The following is a 22,193-nucleotide window of genomic DNA, read 5'->3' as shown; positions in this document are numbered from 1 at the left end:
TGCTTGCACCAGGCTATCAGAGTACCTTGTGTCCAAAGGGGACAGCTCCCTGCCCCAAGGAGCATACAGAGCTTAGAGGAAAGGCTTAATAATAATCATAGTTTCCCCAGCCACTCCGGGTGGCTTCCAACAAAATACTAAAACAAAAACTGCAAATACAAACTGCACATTAACAGATAGCCCTTAAGAACAATTTTAAACAACCCCACCCACCCCAAATAAAACAAAACACCCACCTGAGTTAAAACCCCATCCCCATTTAAACCATCATTTTAGCGCATTCTGGCCCACAGCCTCTTTCCACCCCCAAAGTTGTGGGACGCCTAAGCTGCGATCCCTGAATTGCAGCGGGCTGGACTAGATGACCCTCGGACCCCCTTCCAACGCTGCAATTCTGTGATGCCATGGGAAGGGGGAAGGAGGTGCGCAATTGCCTCTGCCAGAGGCACGCAGGTTTAGCTACAGGCTTGCCCCGCCCCACGCCTTCACCCCACCTGCAGAGGGTCGAGCACCTGCCCAGGTGACCCTCGGATAGCTCATTCCCACTCCTCCCGAGTCGCACCTAGGAAAGTTGAGAGGCAGGGGGAAGGGGTGCGTGGAGGCGCGCAGAGAGCGGGAGCCTTCGACTTCTCCGTCACTTTTTCCCCGGCCTTCGGAGAGGCTCGATTGCCCAAGGCTAGGAGTTGCTGATATCATAATTGCCGCCTTGCCTCCTTCGCCAAATGCCTCTCCGCCTCACCTGGAGAGCGCAGCAGTCTCCGGGCTCCCACAGCGCCGAGAGTAGCTGAGCCGCGCGCGCCGCTGCAGAGCCACCCAAGGGCGCCTCACTCCGCATGACCTTTCCGCGTCTCGGAAGTGCTGCTTCGGAGCAGAGAGGTAAGCCGAGACCTCTCCGCCGTCCCGTCCCCAGCGCCACTTAACCCGGGCAGCGAGCAACTCCCTGCGGAGGGAACGGGGCCCCGAAACCTCTCCAGCTTCCCAGCGGCGAGGTGAGCAGACCCTTGGCACTTTGTGTATGCTTGTGAGACATGTTGCTCGCTAACGACTATGAGGCGGGAGAAACTGATCTTCCGCTTTCTCCAGGAAGATCCCCAAACTCTTCCATAATTCTAAAGTTTAGCTGTTCCCCTCACTTGGGGAAGGAGCCGGTGTGACGGATGGATGGGGCATCCCCGTTGGTAGTTATTATTCACCGCGGCGGTGACATTTTTGCAGGTTGCTGTCAACTGGGCATTTGACCTCGCGTTCCCAGAAATTTGCGGATGGAAGATCCGGCAGCGGTTGAGTGTTGAGGGGTGTTTTATTTTGGTGGGGAGGAGGAACGACGGTGCAAAGAAACAACTTTTGGAGTTCCAGAGTTCCTCCTGGGCAGCAGTCACAGAATTGGAAGGGACCACCAAGGGTAGAATCACAGGAATCACAGCTCAGAGACGGGTGGGTGGCTGAGGCAGAATGCCCCAATTGAAAGATTGCTGCCCCTTCCATCATCCCCTCATCATGCGATGGACTTGGGAGTAGCCACAAATCGGTCAACCTGGCGCCCTTCAGCTGCTTTGGAGGCCCCAATGCAGCTGTCCAGCTGTTCTGTTGGGCCTACAAACATCTGGGGGACCCCAAGACGGCAAAGGCTGCCTTTGAGGAATTCTCTGAGCAAGCGACAGAGGAGTGAGGTCCCGGCAGGAGGAGACCATTCTGGTGCAAAGGGGCAAATAAAAGCTTGCCATGTTTGGGGCAGTCACTTTTCTTCTGGTGACCATGGGGAACCGATTTGACCAAGCCAGACACTTGGCTCCATTCAGGGCAGTGTTGCCGACTCTGACCAGCAGTGTCTGCCTCCAGGCTTTCAGAGGCAGGTTGTTTTTCCCTCAGCCTGCTTGAGACGGGATGGGGAACCTTCTCTGCATGCAAAGCAGGTGCTTTTGCCATCGAGCTGCCACGCTTCCCTGAAGCATAAAGTAAGATCCTAGTCCTCAAGCTCCAGAAGGAGAGCTGGTTTAATGAGCCACACAGGGAAGTGCCTTCGACTCGGCCTCTGGGGTCTTTCCTAGCTGTACCTGGGGTGGTCTCTGTGCAAAGATGGCACTCTGCCACTGAGCAAAAGGAAATATTCCCGTGCAACCTCCTCCCTGGGCACTGTCCAGGTGCCCACCCCTTGACTTGGAGAGCGCTAGAGCAGCAAGGACCAGTGGTGGGCTTGGCAACATTGCCAGCTCCTCAGCCAGCGCCCAGAGGTGAGCTAGTGTGGTGTAGTGGTTAGAGCATCGGACTAGGATACAGGAGAGACCAGGGTTCAAATCTCCACTTAGCCATGAAGGTCTCACCTTGGGGGCCAGGCACTGCCCCTCAGCTTCACCCACCTAGCAGGGTTGTGGTGGGGATTAAATGAGGAGGGGTGAGTCAAGAATGTCACCTGGAGCTCCTTGGGGAAAAGGACAGGATATAAATGCCACCAGTCCCTCCTTGCAGCTGCACCAGTTGCAGAACGACCCTCAAGCTCTGTTGACTTGGAGTCGCTTGGAGGATTGATTGATTGATTGATTGATTGATTGATTGATCGATGGGTGGATTTTACTTATATACCTCTTTTCCACAATGAGCTTTGCCCAGAACAGTTTACGCAGTGGTGTCCAAAGTTTTTTCAAAGAGGGCCAGATTTGAGAAGTGAAGGGCTGTGGGGGCCGACCAAAGTTGTTAACCTTTTTTAGGATTGAAGTTGTTGGTTGTTGTTTTTTTACAATTTTACCCTGGATTAGGCCCCCGAAACAGACTTTGGACATGCCTGGCTTACAGCAACCTATTGAAAATACAGATATACAAAACATGGAGCCGATCAGTAAATCCAAAAACGACAAAAGCCAATAGTTTGGCAAACAGAATAAATTCAGTATTGCAACAGATAAAACAGAATAAATTGCAACAACAAAACAATCCAGGCTTAAGTACATAAATGCAAAGCAAAAGAGTGTTAACCTCCATTGCGAATTCGGATGCCACGGAGCACCTCGAAGCGGGCAGGTGCCTGGCGAGGCGGCTGCCAAACCGATGCACCTTGCTCTCCACTGGCAGCAGCCTCACCACGCCAACAGGTGCACAGAGTACCAGGGCAGCCTCATGCCACACCCCACCTTTCGCTCGGCTCTTCATCCAGAGGGAAGGAGGCAGGCCCAGGCAGGCATTGGAAGCATGCTTGGTGTGGAGCGCTGGTGCGAAGGGATGGGAGGATTGCAACAGGGGACCCAGAGGCAGGGCTGGGCAAACACCTTTTCGGGAAGCTGGAGCTCTGCAGGTCTCTAGCCCATATCGGGGCAAATTGTGGGCAGCAATCGTTCCGTGGCTTCCCAAGCCCTCTCTGTTAAGTGACGGAGAAGGGCAGCTTAAGTGACTGACAGGGTGGAGCAGCTCCCCTGTGAAAAGAGGTTGCAATAGTTTGTAGGCTTGTGGAGTTGAGAAGGGAGGCAATGCAGGAATCTCAACTAAGGGATCCCCACCTCTGCTTAAAAACCTCCAAGGAAGGAGAGTCTGCCATCTTCCGAAGGATTCTGTTCCACTGTCAGATGGCTTTTGCCATCAGAAAGTTATTCCTGAGCTTTAGTCAAAATCTCCTTTCTCGTCATTTGAATCCATGGGTTTGAGTCCTCCCCTCCCGATCAGGCGTGAACAAGCCTGCTCCATCCTCCATAGATATTTGAAGATGGCCATCATGCTGCCTCTCAGTCATCCCCCCAACTCCCTCACAAGGCTTGTGTGGTTTTTGCTTATTAGTTTAGAGCAAATAAAAGAGGGCATTAGGCAGGGGTCTAAGGCAGGGTTCAGCAACCTTTTTCAGCCGTGGACTGGTCCACCGTCCCTCAGACCTTGTGGGGGGCTGGACTATATTTTTTTTTGGGGGGGGGAATGAACCAATTCCTATGCCCCACAAATAACCCAGAGATGCATGTTAAATAAAAGGACACATTCTACTCATGTAGAAACATGCTGGTTCCTGGACCATCCGCCGGTTGGATTGAGAAGGTGATTGGGCCACATCCGACCCCCAGGCCTTAGGTTGCCTACCCTTGGTCTACGGCAGCCTTTTCTCCACCTGTGGGTCCCCAGATGTTGTTGAACTACAACTCCCATCACCCCTAACTAGCAAGGCCAGAGCTCAGGGATGAAGGGAGTTGTAGTCCAACAACATCTGGGGACCCACAGGTGGAGAACCGCTGGTCTAAGGTTACACACGGTGGTGGTGAGAAGTGAACTGGCCTCTCTCATCATACAGGAGCCCAAAGGTGTCACCCACCAAGGCTGAACATGGGAAGATTCAGAACAGGCAAAAGGAAAGAGTTCTTTCCAGCGATGGAGTTCACTGCCACAACAGCAACACTCTCCTCTCTCCTGAGTGTTGTGCTCAGTCCTGCAGGTGGACCTTCCCATCTGCTTGGCTGCTCTGGGGACCTGATGAAGCCCTTGTGTTAACTAGAGGATGCAACATGCTTCGTCAGGGTTGTATCCAGCATGAGTCATACTCAAAGTAGACCAGCCGAAATTATGTCCCAGAAGGTAGTGGACTCTCCTTCCTTTGAGGCTTTTAAACACAGGTTGGTTGGTTGGTTGGATGGCTGTCTGTCTGTCAGGGATTCTCTAGCCATGACTCTCGCATTGTGGGGTTGGACTAGATGGCCCTTGGGGGTCCCTTTCAACTCGAAAAGTATCTAATTATATTAGTATTAGTATTATTATTTCACTCCATTAGTCGCTAAAAGACTAGCATAAAATTAATAGATTTGGGTAGATAGCCGTGTCAGCCTGACACAGTCGAAATAAATAAAAAAATTAAAAAGTTCTCCAGTAGCACCTTAAAGGTAAGGGTAAAGGGACCCCTGACCATTAGGTCCAGTCACAGCCAACTCTGGGGTTGCAGCGCTCATCTCGCTTTACTGGCCAAGGGAGCCGGCATACAGCTTCCAGGTCATGTGGCCAGCATGACTAAGCCACTTCTGGTGAACCAGAGCAGGACACGGAAATGCCGTTTACCTTCCCGCCGGAGCGGTACCTATTTATCTACTTGCACTTTGACGTGCTTTCGAACTGCTAGGTTGGCAGGAGCTGGGACCGAGCAACGGGAGCTCACCCCTCACCCCGCCGCAGGGATTCGAACTACCGACCTTCTGATCGGCAAGTCCTAGGCTCTGTGGTTTAACCCACAGCGCCACCGTTGTCCCTTTAAAGTAGCACCTTAGAGACCAACTAAGTTTGTTCTGGGTATAAGCTTTTGTGTGCATCCACACTTCTTCAGATCCACTGAAACACAACTCACCAGACCTTTATATATAGTGGGAGGGTGGGGTGGGGTGGGGTTTTTCTCAGAAGGGTAGTAGGAGATGGGTGATTGACTCAGTGGGTATGGTAAACCAAAAATAACTTTAGCATATGTAATGAGACAAGATTCTTGCCTCATTACATATGCTAAAGTTATTTTTTGTCATCTGCATACTATCCCTTTCTTTTTCCTGTAGGACTAATTGCAGTCGTTAACAGTTGTCAACAGGTTGACTATACCCGTTGAGTCCATCAGCCATCTCCTCCTACCCTTCTGAGAAAAGCCCCACCCCACCCTCCCAACTATATCTAAGGGTCTGGTGACTTCTGTTTCCATGTATCTGAAGAAGTGTGCCTGCACACGAAAGCTCAGACCCAGAACAAACCTAGTTGGCCTCTAAGGTGCTACTGGACAATTTTTTAAAATAAAATTAATAAGTGCAACTTGCTGAGATCCATTTATGTCAATTCGGAGAAGATCACAGTCAGATGCAATCTTCAGATCTAGTTATTTGTTTTAAATTAAGCCAAGGTCAGAGGCAGGAGGGAGGTGGCTCTGTGGAGAATGCCAAAACCAGCAGAAAACGGGCCACTGTTTGCCAAGAGCAGAAGCCAGCAGTGATGCAAAACAAGTTGACTTTTACAAAACGTTTGGCACCTGCAAGTCAGTCACCCTGCTCTGTCTCCCAAGGCAGTCATTACAAAGAGACATCAGAGTGCCCAGCTGCCTGCAACTTTGGCCTCCTTTTTCAGATTTGTGACATCTACCTTTTGGCAGGTCCACAGACTCCTGGGTGCCAAATACTGGGTGCACCCCCAACCCGACAGGAAAATTTCGGAGCGCAACACAGGGGTGCTCCAGGGTTCCAGACAGAGACAAATATATCACGCTATTCTAGGCTGCATCAGCAGAAGCAATAGGGAAGTCTTAGTCCTGCGCTCTTCTGCCTTGGTCAGATCACATCTGGAATTTGTTGTTGTTTAGTCGTTTAGTCGTGTCCGACTCTTCGTGACCCCCTGGACCAGAGCACGCCAGGCCCTCCTGTCTTCCACTGCCTCCCGCAGTTTGGTCAGACTCATGCTGGTAGCTTCAAGAACACTATCCAACCATCTCATCCTCTGTCGTCCCCTTCTCCTTGTGCCCTCCATCTTTCCCAAATCAGGGTCTTTTCCAAGGAGTCTTCCTCTTCTCATGAGGTGGCCAAAGTCTTGGAGCCTCAGCTTCAGGATCTGTCCTTCCAGTGAGCACTCAGGACTAATTTCGTTCAGAATGGAGAGGTTTGATCTTCTTGCAGTCCATGGGACTCTCAAGAGTCTCCTCCAGCACCATAATTCAAAAGCATCCATTCTTCGGCAATCAGCCTTCTTTATGGTCCAGCTCTCACTTCCATACATCACTCCTGGGAAAACCATAGCTTGAACTATACGGACCTTTGTTGGCAAGGTGATGTCTATGCTTTTTAAGATGCTGTCTACTGTGTCCAATTCTGGGCACCACAATTTAAGAAGGACGTTGATAAGCTGGAAGATGGGCAGAAGAGGGCGACCAGAATGATGAAGGGTCTAAAAAAACCAAGCCTTATGAGGAACAGTTGAAGGAGCTGGGTATGTTTTGCCTGGAAAAGAGGAGATATGAGAGCAATCTTCAGATTGCCACAGGGAAGAGGGAAGAAGCTTCTTTTCTCCTGCTCGGGAGGGTAGGGCTCGAACCCATGACACCAAGTTACATGATGAAAGTTCTTCCTGATGTTTAGTCATAATCTCTTAACGGTGGAACTTTTTTCCTTGGGAGATTGTAGACCAGGGGTCAGCAACCTTTTTCAGCCGTGGGCCGGTCCACCATCCCTCAGACCACATGGTGGGCCGGACTATATTTTGAAAAATAATAATGAACAAGTTCCTATTCCCCAAAAATAACCCAGAGATGCATTTGAAATAAAAGCACACATTCTACTCATGTAAAAACACGCTGATTCCCAGACACGCTGATCCATCCAGGAAGGATGGAATAAGGGGACAGGGGCGCTGAATATTTTTGTGGATGTCCCATTCCCCGCTGCCACCCGCCTGCCCGCCCACCAAGTGTTGTCTGGGGAGTTTGAATTCAGAGGGATGTTCTTAGTTCCTGTGTAGGATATTAATGTAAGGTGATAGTGTAGAGTTGCCAAAAAAAAGAAAAGTACAGAAAAGGGCTGCCAAAGTGATTTGGGGGATGGAGCAGCTTCCCTGCAAAGGAAGTTCGCAGCATGTGGGGCTTTTTAGTTAAGAGAAAAGCCGACATGATATAAGTCTGTAAAAGTAAGCTTGGCATCAGAACACCAGAACTCCTGGGCATCTAATGAAGCTGAATATTGGAAGATTCAGGATAGATAAAAGAAGTGACGTATTCATGAACTGCATAAATAAACTGTGGAACTCCCTGCCACAGGAGGCAGTGACGGCCACCAACTTGGATGGCTTTACAAGAGCCCAGGTGGCTGGGCTCTGCCTCCACAGTCAGAGGCAGAAATGCTCCTGAAAGCCCATTGCTGGAAACAGCAGGACGGGAGAGTGATGTTCTTGCACTCGAATTCAGCTTGGGGGTTCCCATGACGGGCATCTGATTGGCCCCTGTGAAGACAGGAGGCTAGACTAGATGGGTCCCATTTGGCTTGATCCAGCAGGCTCTCCTTAGATACTTGGTGGGGATTTGGGGGTCCTGAAGAGGCAGGGGCAGCCTTCATTTGGAGGAAAACTTTGGGGAAATTAATTGGGGCTAAATAATAATAATAATAATAATAATAATAATAATAATAATAATAATTTATTTATATCCCGCCCTCCCCGGCCAAAGCTGGGCTCAGAGCGGCTAACAACAATAAAAGTAACACAGCATTCTAAAATCAATTCATTTTAAAATCAATTCAGAGTCAAATTAATGGCAACCACTGGGCTAGAGTTCTGTGAGGATTACAGAAGGAGGGGGTCAGACTGTGCCCTGGCCAAAGGCCTGGTGGAACAGCTCCATCTTGCAGGCCCTGCAGAAAGATGTCAAGTCCCACAGGGCCCTGGTCTCTTGTGACAGAGCGTTCCACCAGATCGGGGCCACAGCCCAAAAGGCCCCGGCTCTGGTTGAGGCCAGCCTAACCTCCCTGTGGCCCGGGACCTCCAAGATGTTTTTGTTTGAAGACCGTAAGGTCCTCCGTGGGACATACCAGGAGAGGCAGTCCCGTAGGTACGAGGACATTATCTCGGGGAGATCTGAAGTGGGATGGGCGCAAACTGAAGGAATAAACTGGGGAATTCAGAGCGGACCTTGATTGGCTTGCTTTGGGCAAAATCTAAAGGCTAGATTTGCATCTTTACATATAAATTAACTGTTGCAAATCTTATGCAGATTTGGGCCCTGCCCAAAATCTTATACATACCCAGAAACTCTGTTGCGGCCCCATCCTCCTGACCTAGAGGTTTGCTCCTTGCTGATCCGGGCCCTGATTCATTCCTTGGCATCTGCAATTTGGGCTGGGAGAATCCCCTGCCTGAACCCCTGGAGAGCTGCTGCCAGTCAGGGTGGCCGACACTGAGCTGGGCGGACCTCTGATCTGATGTGGTAGAAGGCAGCTTCCTATGTGCCTGTTTATGTGTTTGTCTAGAACCATGAGGACTAGAGCCTTGCTTCCGTTTCAGGGGCAGCGCCATCTCCAAGAGGGACAGGGAAAGACCTTCGTATGAAACACTTGAGAGCTGCTGCCAGTCAGTGCAGACAACACTGGGCTTAATGGGTTTGACACAGTAGAAGGCGTCTTTCTGCGACTCCCAAAGCTGCTTTGCAAATGTGAATAGGAAGCCTCCGTTTCTATTGACGCCCAGCTGGGTTCATGTTTTATATTGTCAACCGCCCTGTGATCCTCGGGCAAAAGGCGGTACAGAAATTTAATAAGTAGCAGCAATAATTTCACCACCCCACCCCCACCCCCCGTTGTGCCACGGAAGGTCCCTAGCAAAACACACAGCCTTCCGAGGCAAACAGAAAGCCATCTGCAGTACAAATGTCTTTCTGGCAGGAAGAGCCGTTCAAGAGTGGAGCAGATTTTCACTGGCACACACAAGGCAGCCGGCAGGCAGATTGGCATACGCCAAGGCCTCCCAGCCTGGGCGAGCCTCTCAGCTCTCTCCTCCTCCTTCCACCTTGAAGAAATGAATTAAGTCGCAGGGAGAAGAAAAGGAAGATTAATCCTGGAGATTGCGCTGGCGAAATTAGCGGCAGAAGAAAATGACAAGACTTTGATACACCTTTCCCCCTCCGGCGCACAAAGGGCCACGACTTTCTCAGCCATCGGCCCCCGAGCAAAACGGAGGGAGCAACGTGCGAAGGGATCAGTCCCTGTTTTCACAGGCTTATTCTCCCTGACGATGACAGCAGGTGGGCGGGAATTCTCAGCCTGCTCCTCCGAGATGCGGGCAAGGTGGGCAAACCCATTTCACACACACACACCCCAGAAGGGAAACCAGAGACCAGAAATTGGGACAATTTATAGATTCCTAGAATTGTGGAGTTGGAAGGGACCCCCCAAGATCATCTAGTTCAACCCCGATCAATGCAGACGTCGCAATGACCCTAAAGGCAAGTCCCGGGACTGCAATCTGGGAAAAACAAAACACACACACACAGAGAGAGGTTTAAATAGATTGAGATTTCAATCAGCCCTGGCAGAGTGGGTGTGGAGGGTGAATCACAGGCTTATGAGATAGCCCTTATACAAGCTGATTCTCGCAGGTTTGCAAAATGGGCAGAACCAACTCCGGCCTACTTTGCAAGGCTGCTTGCAGAGATTACTGAGAGAGGTTTTGGGCAGAGGCAATGCTGGGTATCAGTGCAGGTGGCAAGATTTCAGAGCAGGGGGGACATCTTTGGCCCTCCTCCAGAGGCCATGAGGCTCTCTACTCCCATCAGCGCCCAATGGGCAGAGCAGAGGGGTGTTGGAGCCCAGCAATAACTCCGTCCTCGATTTAGGGAGCCAGTCACTGAACACAACTGAAGGTCTGCCCAGATGTTTAGAAAGTTGGTGAGAGCTTTAATGAGCTCTTCGTCTATTGTTGTTTTAACTTTTTGAGACTTGCATTTTTTCCCCTAGTGATAATATTACTGCTTTCTTTGCAAACCATTTTGAGGGAGGCTTTTTACAAACAAAACAAGCAGTGCATAAGTTTTAGGAAGTAAATAGATGAGGTCGACAGAAGGCCAGAAGAGGAGATTTAAAAGAATGGGTTATAGCCTAGCTTTTACTCAAAGTGGATCCTTTGGAAGGAATGGACCTAACGTTACTCAGGTCTGTTGATGTCAAGATACGGTAAGGGCATCAAGGAGGAGGAGGAGGAGGAGGAGAAGGAGAAGGCTTTCCTGTGGCTGCTAGCCAGGGGGGTTGTGTTCTTCCTCTGCTGTCAGAGGCATAAGAACAGCCAGTGGATCTTCCTCGCTTTTTCGCTAAACCCAAAATTCCCAAACGCTGCCGCCTTTCACCATAGGTGAGTTGCTCCATCGCCTGGACCATTCTGACTGCCCTTTTATCAACCTTTTCCAACTCCGTTTTGAGTTGAGCTGACCAGAACTGTACCAGGCCTCCTGATGCAGCTGCATCACAGATTTGTGTGATGGCATCATAACACCGGCAGCCTCAATCAATATAAGATTAGGATGGTGGAGGTGAATAAGTCACCTGGCTGCTTGTCGCCTCCCGCACCCGGTCCCAGAAGCCTCCAACTGCCTGGGGCACCCTTGGCCTGGGATGGTGCCTGGCGCCTGTGTGGGCCGCTCTGAATGTGGCCAGGATGCTGATCCTTTGATAACCTCCTCCATTCCCAGCAGGTGAAAAACAGCGGTGGATGTGCCCCTTACCCAGAAAAAAGGGCCTGGAGGAAACTGTGGCCGCAGCCTTACCAAGCACCCGGGTCGCAGCAGCCCATCCACCCCTCTCTCTCCCTCCCCTCCTGCAGCGGGGCTGGGTCTTCCTGCCCTCCTGATGCCAGGGACTGGCAGCCAGCTCGCCCAGGCCTGCCTTGGCAGGTCCCGGCCAACCTTCTCCCTGCTCGGAGCGAGCGAGAGGCAGCCAGGAGACGAGAGAGAGGAACCTGTTCTCCCAAGAATGTAGCAGCCGCATGCCATTCGTGGAAGGAAATCCCTCCCCGGGTTCCCTGGCTGGCTCACAGGAGAAGAGCCTGCTGGATCAGGCCCCTAGTAGCCCCACAACCAGGTGCCTCTTCTGAGCACCAGAGCCCTCTTCCCTCCAGGAACTGGGATTCAGGGGCATTGCTGCAGAGCCATCTGTGGCTAGGAGCCCCAGTTTCCTTCAGGACAAGGGCGCCTTTTCTGACGACTCTGCTCTGTTTATTAAGGGCTGAAGTGCCACAGAGGAGGAGGAGGAGGGAGGGAAGGAAGGAGAGAGAAAAAAGCACTTTTAAATGCACCAAGTCCCTACCCCAGCCCGGAGCAAGTCTCTCTGGGAGGCTGCAGTTGCTTACTCACCAGCAGAGCAACTCCTTTGAGGCTCCTTCCCAGCCGATCCTTTGCTTTCCCAGGAGAGGCAAAAAATCCAGAGATAAGAGGACAGAGACTGAGGTTTGTGAATCATGCAAGGATCTGGGACTCATTTGGGGCTTTTTTAGGTTCAGGAAAGGGCTACCAAAATGATCAAGGGATTCCCCACCGCAGAAAGGTTGTGGAACTTGGGACATTTTAGTTTGGAGAAAAGGCGAGGGAGAGGGACCGCGAGGGTCATCTAGTCCAACCCGCTGCAACCCAGGAATCTTTTGCCCAACATGTCGCTTGAACCCACAACCCTGAGATTAAGAAGGTCGGGCTGTACCAGCTGAGCTAGAGGTGTATAAAAATTATGACTGGCATGGAGAAAGTGGACAGAAGGAAGTTTTCCTCCCTCTCTCATGAGACTCATGGGCATTCGGTGAAGCTGAACGCTGGAAGATTCAAGATGGATAAAAGAAAGTCGTGCAGAGTTAAACTGTGGAACTCCTTCCCACAGTAGGCAGTGATGGCCAATGACCTAGATGGCTTTAAAAGAGGACCGGGCAGCTCCAGGGAGCGGCAGGATCAATAGCAACATAGTGCACCTTTCTAAGCCATGGGGACATTTGGATTTTTGAGTGAATGTCCGCAGGCACCTCCCACTCTCCCAGATTATTCCCCACAGAAAGAAAGAACCCCGTGACCCAGTTTAATTTTTCAAAGGATTTGAGTCCAATCCAGCAGAGTCACTCTGTTCCTTGAGAAGCACCATTGAGTGGAAGGGGGAAACCACTCTCCCAACTTCCTCCTCCAGAGGTGATGGAGGGGAGTTGTGGGCAACTTGGGGCAGCATAATTGGGGACCCTTGTCTTAAAGGCCACCAGATTTATCCTGGCACCAGTTTTCGTGGGCTAGAGTTCCCTCGGTTGGATCATAAATAATCAAGGGATGTATAAAGTACTGTCAGGGGGCAACGCAATTAAAGCTGAAATAGTTGTGGTTCCTGCATTGTGGCGGGTTGGACTGGATGACCCTGGGTGTCCCAACTCTACAGGCCTATGATCCTATGACTGCAAACGGAGCAGGAGGACCATGTATGGGAGCCGTAACGTACACACTCATCCTCGCCGTCTGCCATGAGTTGCTCATCCCTTTTTAGAAAGCTGGCTGGTGGCCGCCAGCCACACCACGAGGTAGCCTTCCCTGCTAATTATGTGCTGCCTGCACCTGAGATGTCTTACTCTCCTACCTGCAGAGCCAGTGGGGGAAGACCTGGGGAGGGAGGGATTGCTTTGGAGAAAAGGTTGCTTTTGGCTTTTTTACTGGCGGGGATCCATGGTTGGATGGGCCAACATGCAGTGAGGGGGCAAATTCCTCTCACCTTCAGGGGTCCTGAAGGGCTGTGACTCAGGGGCAGAGCAGCTGCCTTGCATGTAGAAGGTCCCAGGGTCAATTCCTGACAGCATCTCCAGGGAGGGCAGGGAAGGACTCCCTCCCGGAGACCCTGGAGAGGGGCTGCCAGTCAGTGTAGACAATACTCAGAGCTATGTTCCTATTTTGGTTTCATAAGGTAAAGGGACCCCTGACCATTAGGTCCAGTCGTGGCCGACTCTGGGGTTGCGGCGCTCATCTCGCTTTACTGGCCAAGGGATCCAGCATACAGCTTCTGGGTCACGTGGCCAGCATGTCGAAGCCGCTTCTGGCGAACCAGAGCAGGACACGGAAATGCCGTTTACCTTCCCGCCGGAGCCGTACCTATTTATCTGCTTGCACTTTGACGTGCTTTCGAACTGCTAGGTGGGAAGGAGCAGGGACCGAGCAACGGGAGCTCACGCCGTCATTGCGGGGATTCGAACCGCCGAGCTTGTGATCGGCAAGTTCTAGGCTCTGTGGTTTAACCCACAGCACCACCTGCATCCCTTTGGTTTCATACCCTGGTGTATTTGTTGTTGTTGTTTTTTAATTATTCAGTTTCAGATTTCAGATATTCCATTTTATAGGTTTTCAAAAAATCACTAAGGCAAAGAGTCCCAGGACCTGCAGTCACTGGCCGTTAGCGAAGCGTAGTAAATGAAATGAATTTCCCATCCAGAAGCCACAGACTCCATTCTGGAAAGCCCTCTCCAGAATCTCAGATCAGTTGGGTCTGACTTTCCCTCACTTAGGAGCGTTACTCTGCACATGCCCCATGGCACCTTGTTTTTTTAAAAAATAATATTTATTAACATTTTAAAGACTGCAAAAGAAAGACAAAGAATTAAACAAAACAATACAATACAATACAAAAAGAAAAACACCACACAACACCAACCCCCGAACATTAAATTAACAAAACCAAACAAACAGAATTTAAAACACATCTAATAAGTTCAGTATCTTAACTTTCATTTACTTGTTTCAACGACCTCCTCACACCTCCCTTTTTGTATTCCACTTTAATTAACTGTTTCAGCAATTCCTTTCCATCTTCCTCTGTTTTCTGTCCTGTAATTTATCTTAACATATTCTAACCTTATTTTTCCCTTTAATATATAATTGTCTTAACATATTTTAACTTTATTTTCCCTTTAATACTCTAATAATCTATTTGTACTCAATTCCTTGTAACATTTCTACTAAAGCCATATAACTCCTTTCCAACATTGCCCTATGACACCTTGTGCCTGACATGCTTTCACACATTGCACAGCTGAGTTCTGGGAATCAAGTTCTGGGCCTGAGGCCCTGCCCTCTCCATCCCCCAGAGCCAACTTAGCTTGTGCTGCTGCCCCCACCCCTGCTAAATGACCCCTGGGGGGTTCCCTCCCGGCTCTGCTGCAATCCTGCCCATTCCTTGACACTTCCCGCAGCCTGCCAGGCTTTTTTCTCCCGACTCAGCTCCCCAGAACCCTGGTGCGAAAGATTCCCAAACCCGTCCCGCAGATCAAATAAAGGTAATTGCAACGCAGGATGTGGGTGCTTCCCAGTGGGAGGGTAGGAGTGGTCCCAGGTGGGGCAGCAGAGGGAACGCATGAAAGGCACAGCACCAGGCCACACCCGGCATAAAACATGCTGCCGCAGCCAGAGACAGAAACCATTAGGGCGGGTCACGGCACACACCTTCCTCATAAAAGGAGGAACATGGCACTGTCCCAGGATGAGCTCACAGGAAGGGAAGGATCCCGGAGGAGCAGGAGGGTGAGAAGGTGCAGGAGAGGATGGAGAGACCTGACACAGGGGACCCTTGGCCCAGAGGTACCCACACTGACCACCAGCGCCAAAACGAAGCAAGATTCTAGTCCTCATGGTTCCGAATTAAATAGGAACATCGGAAGCCGCCTTAGATGTTTGGTGTTGCCTGCGCTGACTGGCAGCAGCAGCAGCTCTCCAGGGATTCAGGCAGGGGGCGTCTTTTGTCCCAGCCCTGCCTGCAAATTGAACCGGGGGCCTTCTGCATGCAAAGCAGCTGCTTTACTGAAGCAGCTTTTCCCCCCTGAAAGCAAAGCAAGATTCTAGACCTCAGCACTCCAGATAAAGTGCTGGTTGATAAGGGGCAGAAGTTTGGAGGAGGAGCTTTGGCTCAAGCACTCCAGCTCCCATCAGTCCCAGCCCCAAGGGATTATGGGAGTTGTAGTCTAGTTGCAAGAAGAGGGCAAAAAGTGAGCACGTCAGCCGCCAGGGATGGAAGGGTTTGCCCTTCTCTCATTCGCCCCCAGTCTTAAATTCAGGATCCCCACATTTCTGTGGAAATATGGAGATTGTTGTTACCACATTCACTCGAACCCAGTGCTCACCTTTTTTTGGCCAGATTACGTTGCGAAAATTAAGATCCACATTAAATTCGATGGCACATTTGCCAGCAAATACTTTTTGGGGTTTCAAGGTTCTGAAAATTGAGGTGCGCATTGGATTTGATGGCACATTAGACTTGAGTAAATATGGTATTTAATCCTCAGCAATTTAGTGCAAATTTCTCTCAGTTGACACCATTTTGACTAGCATATTCTTGGATGCAAGCCATTTTCACGGATGTCTTCAGTTTCATGCACACACACACACAGCTTGTTCATTTCTGCAAACTCTGCTTGGTTGGCGAATGTGATAGCTCAGCTAATAGAGCATGAAACTCTTAATCTCAGGGTTGTGGGTTCAAGTCCCACATTGGTTGAAAGTTTCCCACATTGCTGGGGGTTGGACTAGATGACCCTTAGGGTCCATTTCAACTCTACAATTCTTTGATAAAGTGGGAGTTAATGTTTTTGTTTGTTATGCAATGTTGTGTTTTTAGATTGTAAACTACCCTGTGATTCTCAAAGGAAGGGAGGTGTACAAAGTTAATTAACAGCAACAGCAGCAGCAATTTTATTTATTTGTTGAATTTACTGAACATATCTACCGCCCTTCGTTTGAGAATCACAGGGCAGTTTACAGCATAAAAACCTGGCTTTAAGTGTCAACCGAATTTGAACTCTGCTCCATCCCTGCTTGCTCTAAAGCAGCCTTTCTCAACCTGTGGGTCCCCAGATGTTGTTGGACTACAACTCCCATCACACCTAGCTAGCAAGGCCAGAGCTCAGGGATGATGGGAATTGTAGTCCAACAGCATCTGGGGACCCTCAGGTTGAGAAAGGCTGCTCTAAAGCATCATGGAGACGCCTATTCCCCTTTCCAGCCTTTCCCCGGAGACGACTGACAGTTAAACTACTCTGGAAATTGTAGTTCTCCAAAAAGGGGCCTCCTAACACCTCTCAGCATCACCCCCCACAAACTACACTTCCCAGGATTCTCTGGGAGAAGCCATGTGCTTTAAATGAAGTGGTTGGATCAGGTCCGTGGCCCGTCTAGTCCAGCACCCTGGATCTGAGCCCAAGAGCATCACTCTCCCCTCCTGGGGTTTCCAGAATCTGGTATTCAGAAGTATCACTGCCTCCAACCATGGAGACACAGAGCATAGCCATTCTGGCTAGCAGCCATCAGCAGCCCTCTCTTCCTCCAAGAATTGTTTAATCCTCTTTTAAAGCCATCCAAGCTGGTGGGCTTCATTGCTTCCTGTGGGAGGGAGTTCCATAGTCCAACTCTTTGCTGCGTGAAGAAGGACATTCTTTGGTCTGCCCTGAATTTTCCAATATTCAGCTTCACTGATGCCCTGAGCTCTCTCCCAAGTAGATCCTTTGAAAGTTATAAACGTAAGTTGGCTGCATCTATTAGTTTCAACGGTTCTACTCTGAGGAGGACTAGCAGTGGCAACTAACCTGCATGTCGTGTGACTGTTGGCTGAGACTGAATTTTCTCTCTTTTTAAAAAAAGTAATATTTATTTAATTTTCCACTTTTATATATTTACCTTCTATCTTATTACAGTATTTCACCTTGTTATCGGTAAATCGGTTCCTTATATTTACATTACAAAACATTTCCATTCAAGCCTACAAACGTTTTCAAATGTTTACAATTTTCTGAATTTTCTCAGTGCAACCCAATTCTTCAAAGATTGTGGGTTGACGCTGCTTTAAATACAGATGGCGTCCAAACGGGCCTGCTATTGGATCGGCCGCTGCCCGTCACTGGTTCTGGTCCCGCCTACCGCTGGGGCTGCCTGTCGCCCACCTTACTAGCCCCAATGGCACCAGCAGCCACCTGCTCCAGAACAGAACAGAGCACATTGGCAGAGGAAATAGTGCGCCAGAGGAATCTCTCCTCAAGGTATGCAAAGATCTCTCTGAGATACACTTGAGGCGCACCACATTGGCTTGTTTCAAATGACAGGTTGCCAGGACCATCTCACTCCCTATTGCAGGCGAAGACATTGCAACACTTAATTGTACAGGAGGATGGAGTTAGGCTGGCCAGCCGGCCTGCTAGGAATGACCTGTTTCCCAGTGCTGTGGTGTTGATCCATGATTACACACACACTTCAACCCCATGATCATTTTTTTTCTTTTCCATTTTATAATATACGTTCACATCATAACACTACCCTATAAATCCCTGTCTCTTTAGACAGCATCTTAAAAAGCAGAGACATCACCTTGTCAACAAAGGTCTGTATAGTTAAAGCTATGGTTGTCACAGTAGTGATGTATGGAAGTGAGAGCTGGACCATAAAGAAGGCTGATGGCTGAAGAACTGATGCTTTTGAATTATGGTGTTGGAGGAGACTCTTGAGAGTCCCATGGACTGCAAGAAGATCAAACCTCTCCATTCTGAAGGAAATCAGCCCTGAGTGCTCACTGGAAGGACAGATCCTGAAGCTGAGGCTCCAAGACTTTGGCCACCTCATGAGAAGAGAAGACTCCCTGGAAAAGACCCTGATGTTGGGAAAGATGGAGGGCACAAGGAGAAGGGGACGACAGAGGACGAGATGGAGGGACAGTGTTCTCGAAGCTACCAGCATGAGTTTGACCATGACCAGGCAGTGGAAGACAGGAGTGCCTGGTGTGCTCTGGTCCAGGGGTCATGAAGAGTCGGACATGACTAAATGTCTCAGCAACAAATACATCCCTGGCTCTTTAGAGCCTGTCAACTTCCTTCCCTCCCACCTCATGGCTTTCAAAATTAACTTTTATATCATTGCGTTTTGCACGTTTTCCAGTTCTCATTTACATACATTATAAAATAACTCAAAATTTAAATGCAGTAGTACCTCGGGTTACATATGCTTCAGGTTACAGACTCCGCTAACCCAGAAATAGTACCTCGGGTTAAGAACTTTGCTTCAGGATGAGAACAGAAATCGTGCTCCGGCGGCGCAGCAGCAGGAGGCTCCATTAGCTAAAGTGGTGATTCAGGTTAAGAACAGTTTCAGGTTAATAACAGACCTCCAGAACTAATTAAGTTCTTAACCTGAGGTACCACTGTAAATATAGAAAGGTAGAAAATTTCTCGTTGCGAGTCTTCAGACAACCCTGCTAGTGATGTTAATTGCTTACAATAATCTTTCAGATATCGTATAAATGTGCCCCAGTCCTTTTGGAATGCTTGATCTTGCTGGTTTCAGGTTTTTCCCGCCAGCTTTGCCAATTCTGCATAGTCCAACATCTTCATCGGCCCCTCTTCTTTCGTTGGTACTTCTTCTTGTAAAGAATTCTTGCCGCAGTTGTTGCATACATAAACAATCTTTTACCTTCCCTTGGTATCTCTTCAGCCACTATACCCAATAAGAAGGCTTTTGGTTTTTCAACAAAAGTATTTTTCAACATTTTCTTTAACTCATTATATATCTTTTCCCAGAAAGCCTTTACCTCTTTACAAGTGTACCACATGTAGTAAAAGATACCTTCCTTTACATTTCCAGCACTCATTAGTTCTTGTCTTATACATTTTGGCAAGTTTAGCTGGTGTTAAATACCATCTATATATCATTTTCATAACATTTTCTTTAAGTGCACTGCATACAGTAAAATTAACACCTTCCTGCAGCATTACTGTTTAAGCTGTTAGCATGAAGCAGAAACCGCTTCAAAGAAAAGGAGAGACATAACTAGCCTCTTCTGGGTGATTTGTCTGCTTTCCCTGGCTTCTGTTATCGCCAGCCCTGCTACCAACTTGAAAGCCACGTTATCACGCCATTCACTTGCTGGAGCAAAGAGTCAGTTAGCCTGGCACTCTGAGAGATGACCTGTGAAAAGGATTGAGGGGTCTTGGTGGACCACAAAGGTAACATGAGGCAACAGTGTGATGCAGCAGCAAAAAAAGCAAATGCAATTCTAAGCTGCCATCAAGAGACGTCTAGTGTCCAGATCTAGGGAGGTAATAGTATCACTCTGTTCTGCCTTGGTCAGGCCCTGCCTGGAGTCCTGTGTTCAGTTCTGGGCACCCCAGTTAAAAAATGACATTTGCAAGCTGGAAGGTGTGTAGAGGAGGGCAACCAAGATGATCAAGAGTCAGGAAGTGAAGCCTGATGAGGAACGGTTGAAGGCGCTGGGTATGTTTAGCCTGGAAAAGAGGAGACTGAGATAGAGCCATCTTCAAATATCTCAAGGGCTGTCACCTGGAGGAGGAAGCAAGCGTGTTTTCTCCTGCTCTGGAGGGTAGGACTCGAACCCAGGGCTTCAAGTTGCAAGAAAGGATTTTCTGACTAAACATCAGGAAGGAATTTCAACAGTTCAACAATGGAATGATCTCCCTTGGAAGGTGGTGGACTCTCCTTCCTTGGAGGTTTTCAAGCAGAGGTTGCCTGGAATTCTTCAGCTCTGCTTCCTGCAATTGCAGGGGGTTGGACTAGATGTCCCTCAGGGGCCCCTTCCGACTGCACGATTCCATGAAATCGCCAGGGATGTTCTGGGCATGTGTGGAAATCCAAAGGTGGAGCCTTTCACACCACCAGGCAGGAATACACACTTTGTGGGCCAAACCTGCCACAATCTGGATCTGATGGAGATCAGAGACAAGGTGTTTTGACTCAGGAATCCAGAGGCCAACCATTCCCCCACCTCGCCCTCCTGGGCCCGTCCCCACCCAGCTGCTGACTCAGCCCCTGAACCCCACCCTGGAAGACTCAAAGGTGCCGCACAAAGCTGCCTCCTCCTCCTCCTCCTCTTCTGAGGTCATGCACAGCCTGTGCTGCTGTGGCTGCAAAAAAAGGGAATCTGCCGTGGTTTGTTTTGTGGCTGCTGTCGAGGCTCTTATCTCTCCTGCCACGGAGCCTCCCTTGCTGATCCCACAAGGCCATCTGCCTGGTTCTCCAGCCACACTCTTTGCTAGAGAGACAGTGCGGTGTAGTGGTTAGAGGGTCAGGATAAGGCCTGGGGAGAGAGCAGGGTTCAAATCCTCCCGCTCAGCCACGAAGCTCTCACTGGGTGAGCCTGGCCCAAGTTATTGCCTCTCCACCTAAGCTACCTGGCGGGGCTGTTGGAGGGATTAAAGGATGAGGAGAAGAATCACGTATTCCCCCTCCTGCTCCTGGGAGAAAAATGCAATAAATGAGGAAATGAGATGCAACTTGATGGTGGTGGTACCATCTAGAATCAGAGGATTGTGGAGATGGAAGGGACCCGCCAGGATATCCCAGCTAAAGAATCCTGGTGTGGAGGTGATTTGGGGTCCTATTCCAACGCTCTGGCTCTTCCTCGAACCAAGAGGCATCGGAGTGAATCCCAGAGGGAAGGAAGGGGGGTTGGGAAGAGGGTGATTTAGTGCTTTGGGGAAGGGGTGGGGGAGAAGGGGGAAGATCAGAAACACCGGTGTCAACCTGGGATCACGCACCTCCTCGGAGGCATGTAGAGCAGAGGATGAATTACGAATTGGGGATCATCCAAACACGCCGCCTTCCAGTGAAAGTTGATCTCAGCCTCCGGGGACACGGGAGGCCTGCTCAGGAGCAGCAGCAGCACCTGGCATCCAGCACAGCAGCGAGGCAAGATGCGCGAGCGGCAAAGAGGTGTCGCCAGAATAGCGGCCCTCGGGAATCCAAGAGCGGGAACGAAACGGGGGCCGGGTTCAGGCTTGGCTCGCTGACGGGACCCGTCAGTCACGCAAGCGAAGGAGCTTGGCCAGCGTCGCCTCTCCAAGCGCTTTCCACTTCCTTGATTTTTTCAAAGCAGGCATCTAATCCGAGGGGAAGTGGCGATGGCCACGCACCATTTGCAGAGTGCGGCGGAGACACGGGGCTTTGGTCGTTGGTCAGGAGCAATCTCAGCCTTGGCTGGCTCCCATCTGTCCCGCTAGAAACTCAAGCAGCCATGCCTTTGCTCTCCTAAGTGGGGTTGCGCCTCCAAACCCTGGAAAAATACCGCAATGCCATTATGTGAATCTATGGCGCGACCTCGTTTGGAAGAGCTTGTGTGGTTCTGGTCACCTTTGCACAAACAGGAGACGCACTTTATGAGAGATGCTGAGAATGGGACCTAAAAATATGCTATGCAGCCCGTGCTGTAGGCCAGCAATAGGTGGGAGCTGTGACGCTGCTTGCCTTAAACCTTGGGGGTATGCACCCATTGCTGGATCCGGCCAAAGGGGACCACCGACTCCAGCATCCTGTTTTCATAGTGGCCAACCGGTCAGGTACCTCTATTGGGAAACCTGCAAGCAGGATTTGAGCCCAAGGGCCCTCTCCCCTCCTGCGGTTTCCAGACCAGTCGCATGCAGTCAGTGGACTAGGGGGGTGAGGCTGGTCCCCTAAATGTTCCTGCTAAATTAGAGTATTAAAGTATTAAAGCCTGGTGCCTCTTGCCCAAATTCCTGGCTTAGGAAGGGAGGCACATTGCTCATGCGCGCAACCACAAGACATCGGGATGCCACACATGTGTGACATCAGCCCCCACAATTGCCCTCGCAAGCTGGAACCTCTGGCAGCCCTAACTTGTCCCCCTACTAAATATTTCACCACATGCCACTGTCCCAGATCCCTGTTCAGAAGCACGCTGCTTCCGACTGTGGAGAAGAGCCATTGTTGACATTGATAGCCCTCTCCTCTT

The 22,193-nt window shown here is 50.0% G+C and overlaps 1 protein-coding gene across 4 annotated transcripts in view; it reads left to right on the top strand.

The window, feature by feature from the left end:
• Positions 1 to 535: 535 nt before the first annotated feature.
• The window catches only part of FOXN1 (forkhead box N1), a gene marked incomplete at its 5' end in the record, with an annotated part of 53,132 nt that continues 31,474 nt past the window's right edge, over positions 536 to 22,193 (top strand). For 2 of the 4 annotated variants that reach the window (XM_079955961.1, XM_079955960.1), the window contains one exon: positions 14,849 to 15,034. In XM_079955961.1, the coding sequence (XP_079812087.1) occupies positions 14,849 to 15,034 (186 nt within the window). The other 2 variants (XM_079955962.1, XM_079955963.1) reach the window with 2 other exon arrangements.

This window comes from Podarcis cretensis, assembly GCF_951804945.1.
Source record: "Podarcis cretensis genome assembly, chromosome: 15".
Taxonomy (NCBI): Eukaryota; Metazoa; Chordata; class Lepidosauria; order Squamata; family Lacertidae; genus Podarcis; species Podarcis cretensis.
The sequence above is the reverse complement of the archived record's forward strand: the minus strand, read 5'-3'. Positions and strand labels throughout refer to the sequence as shown.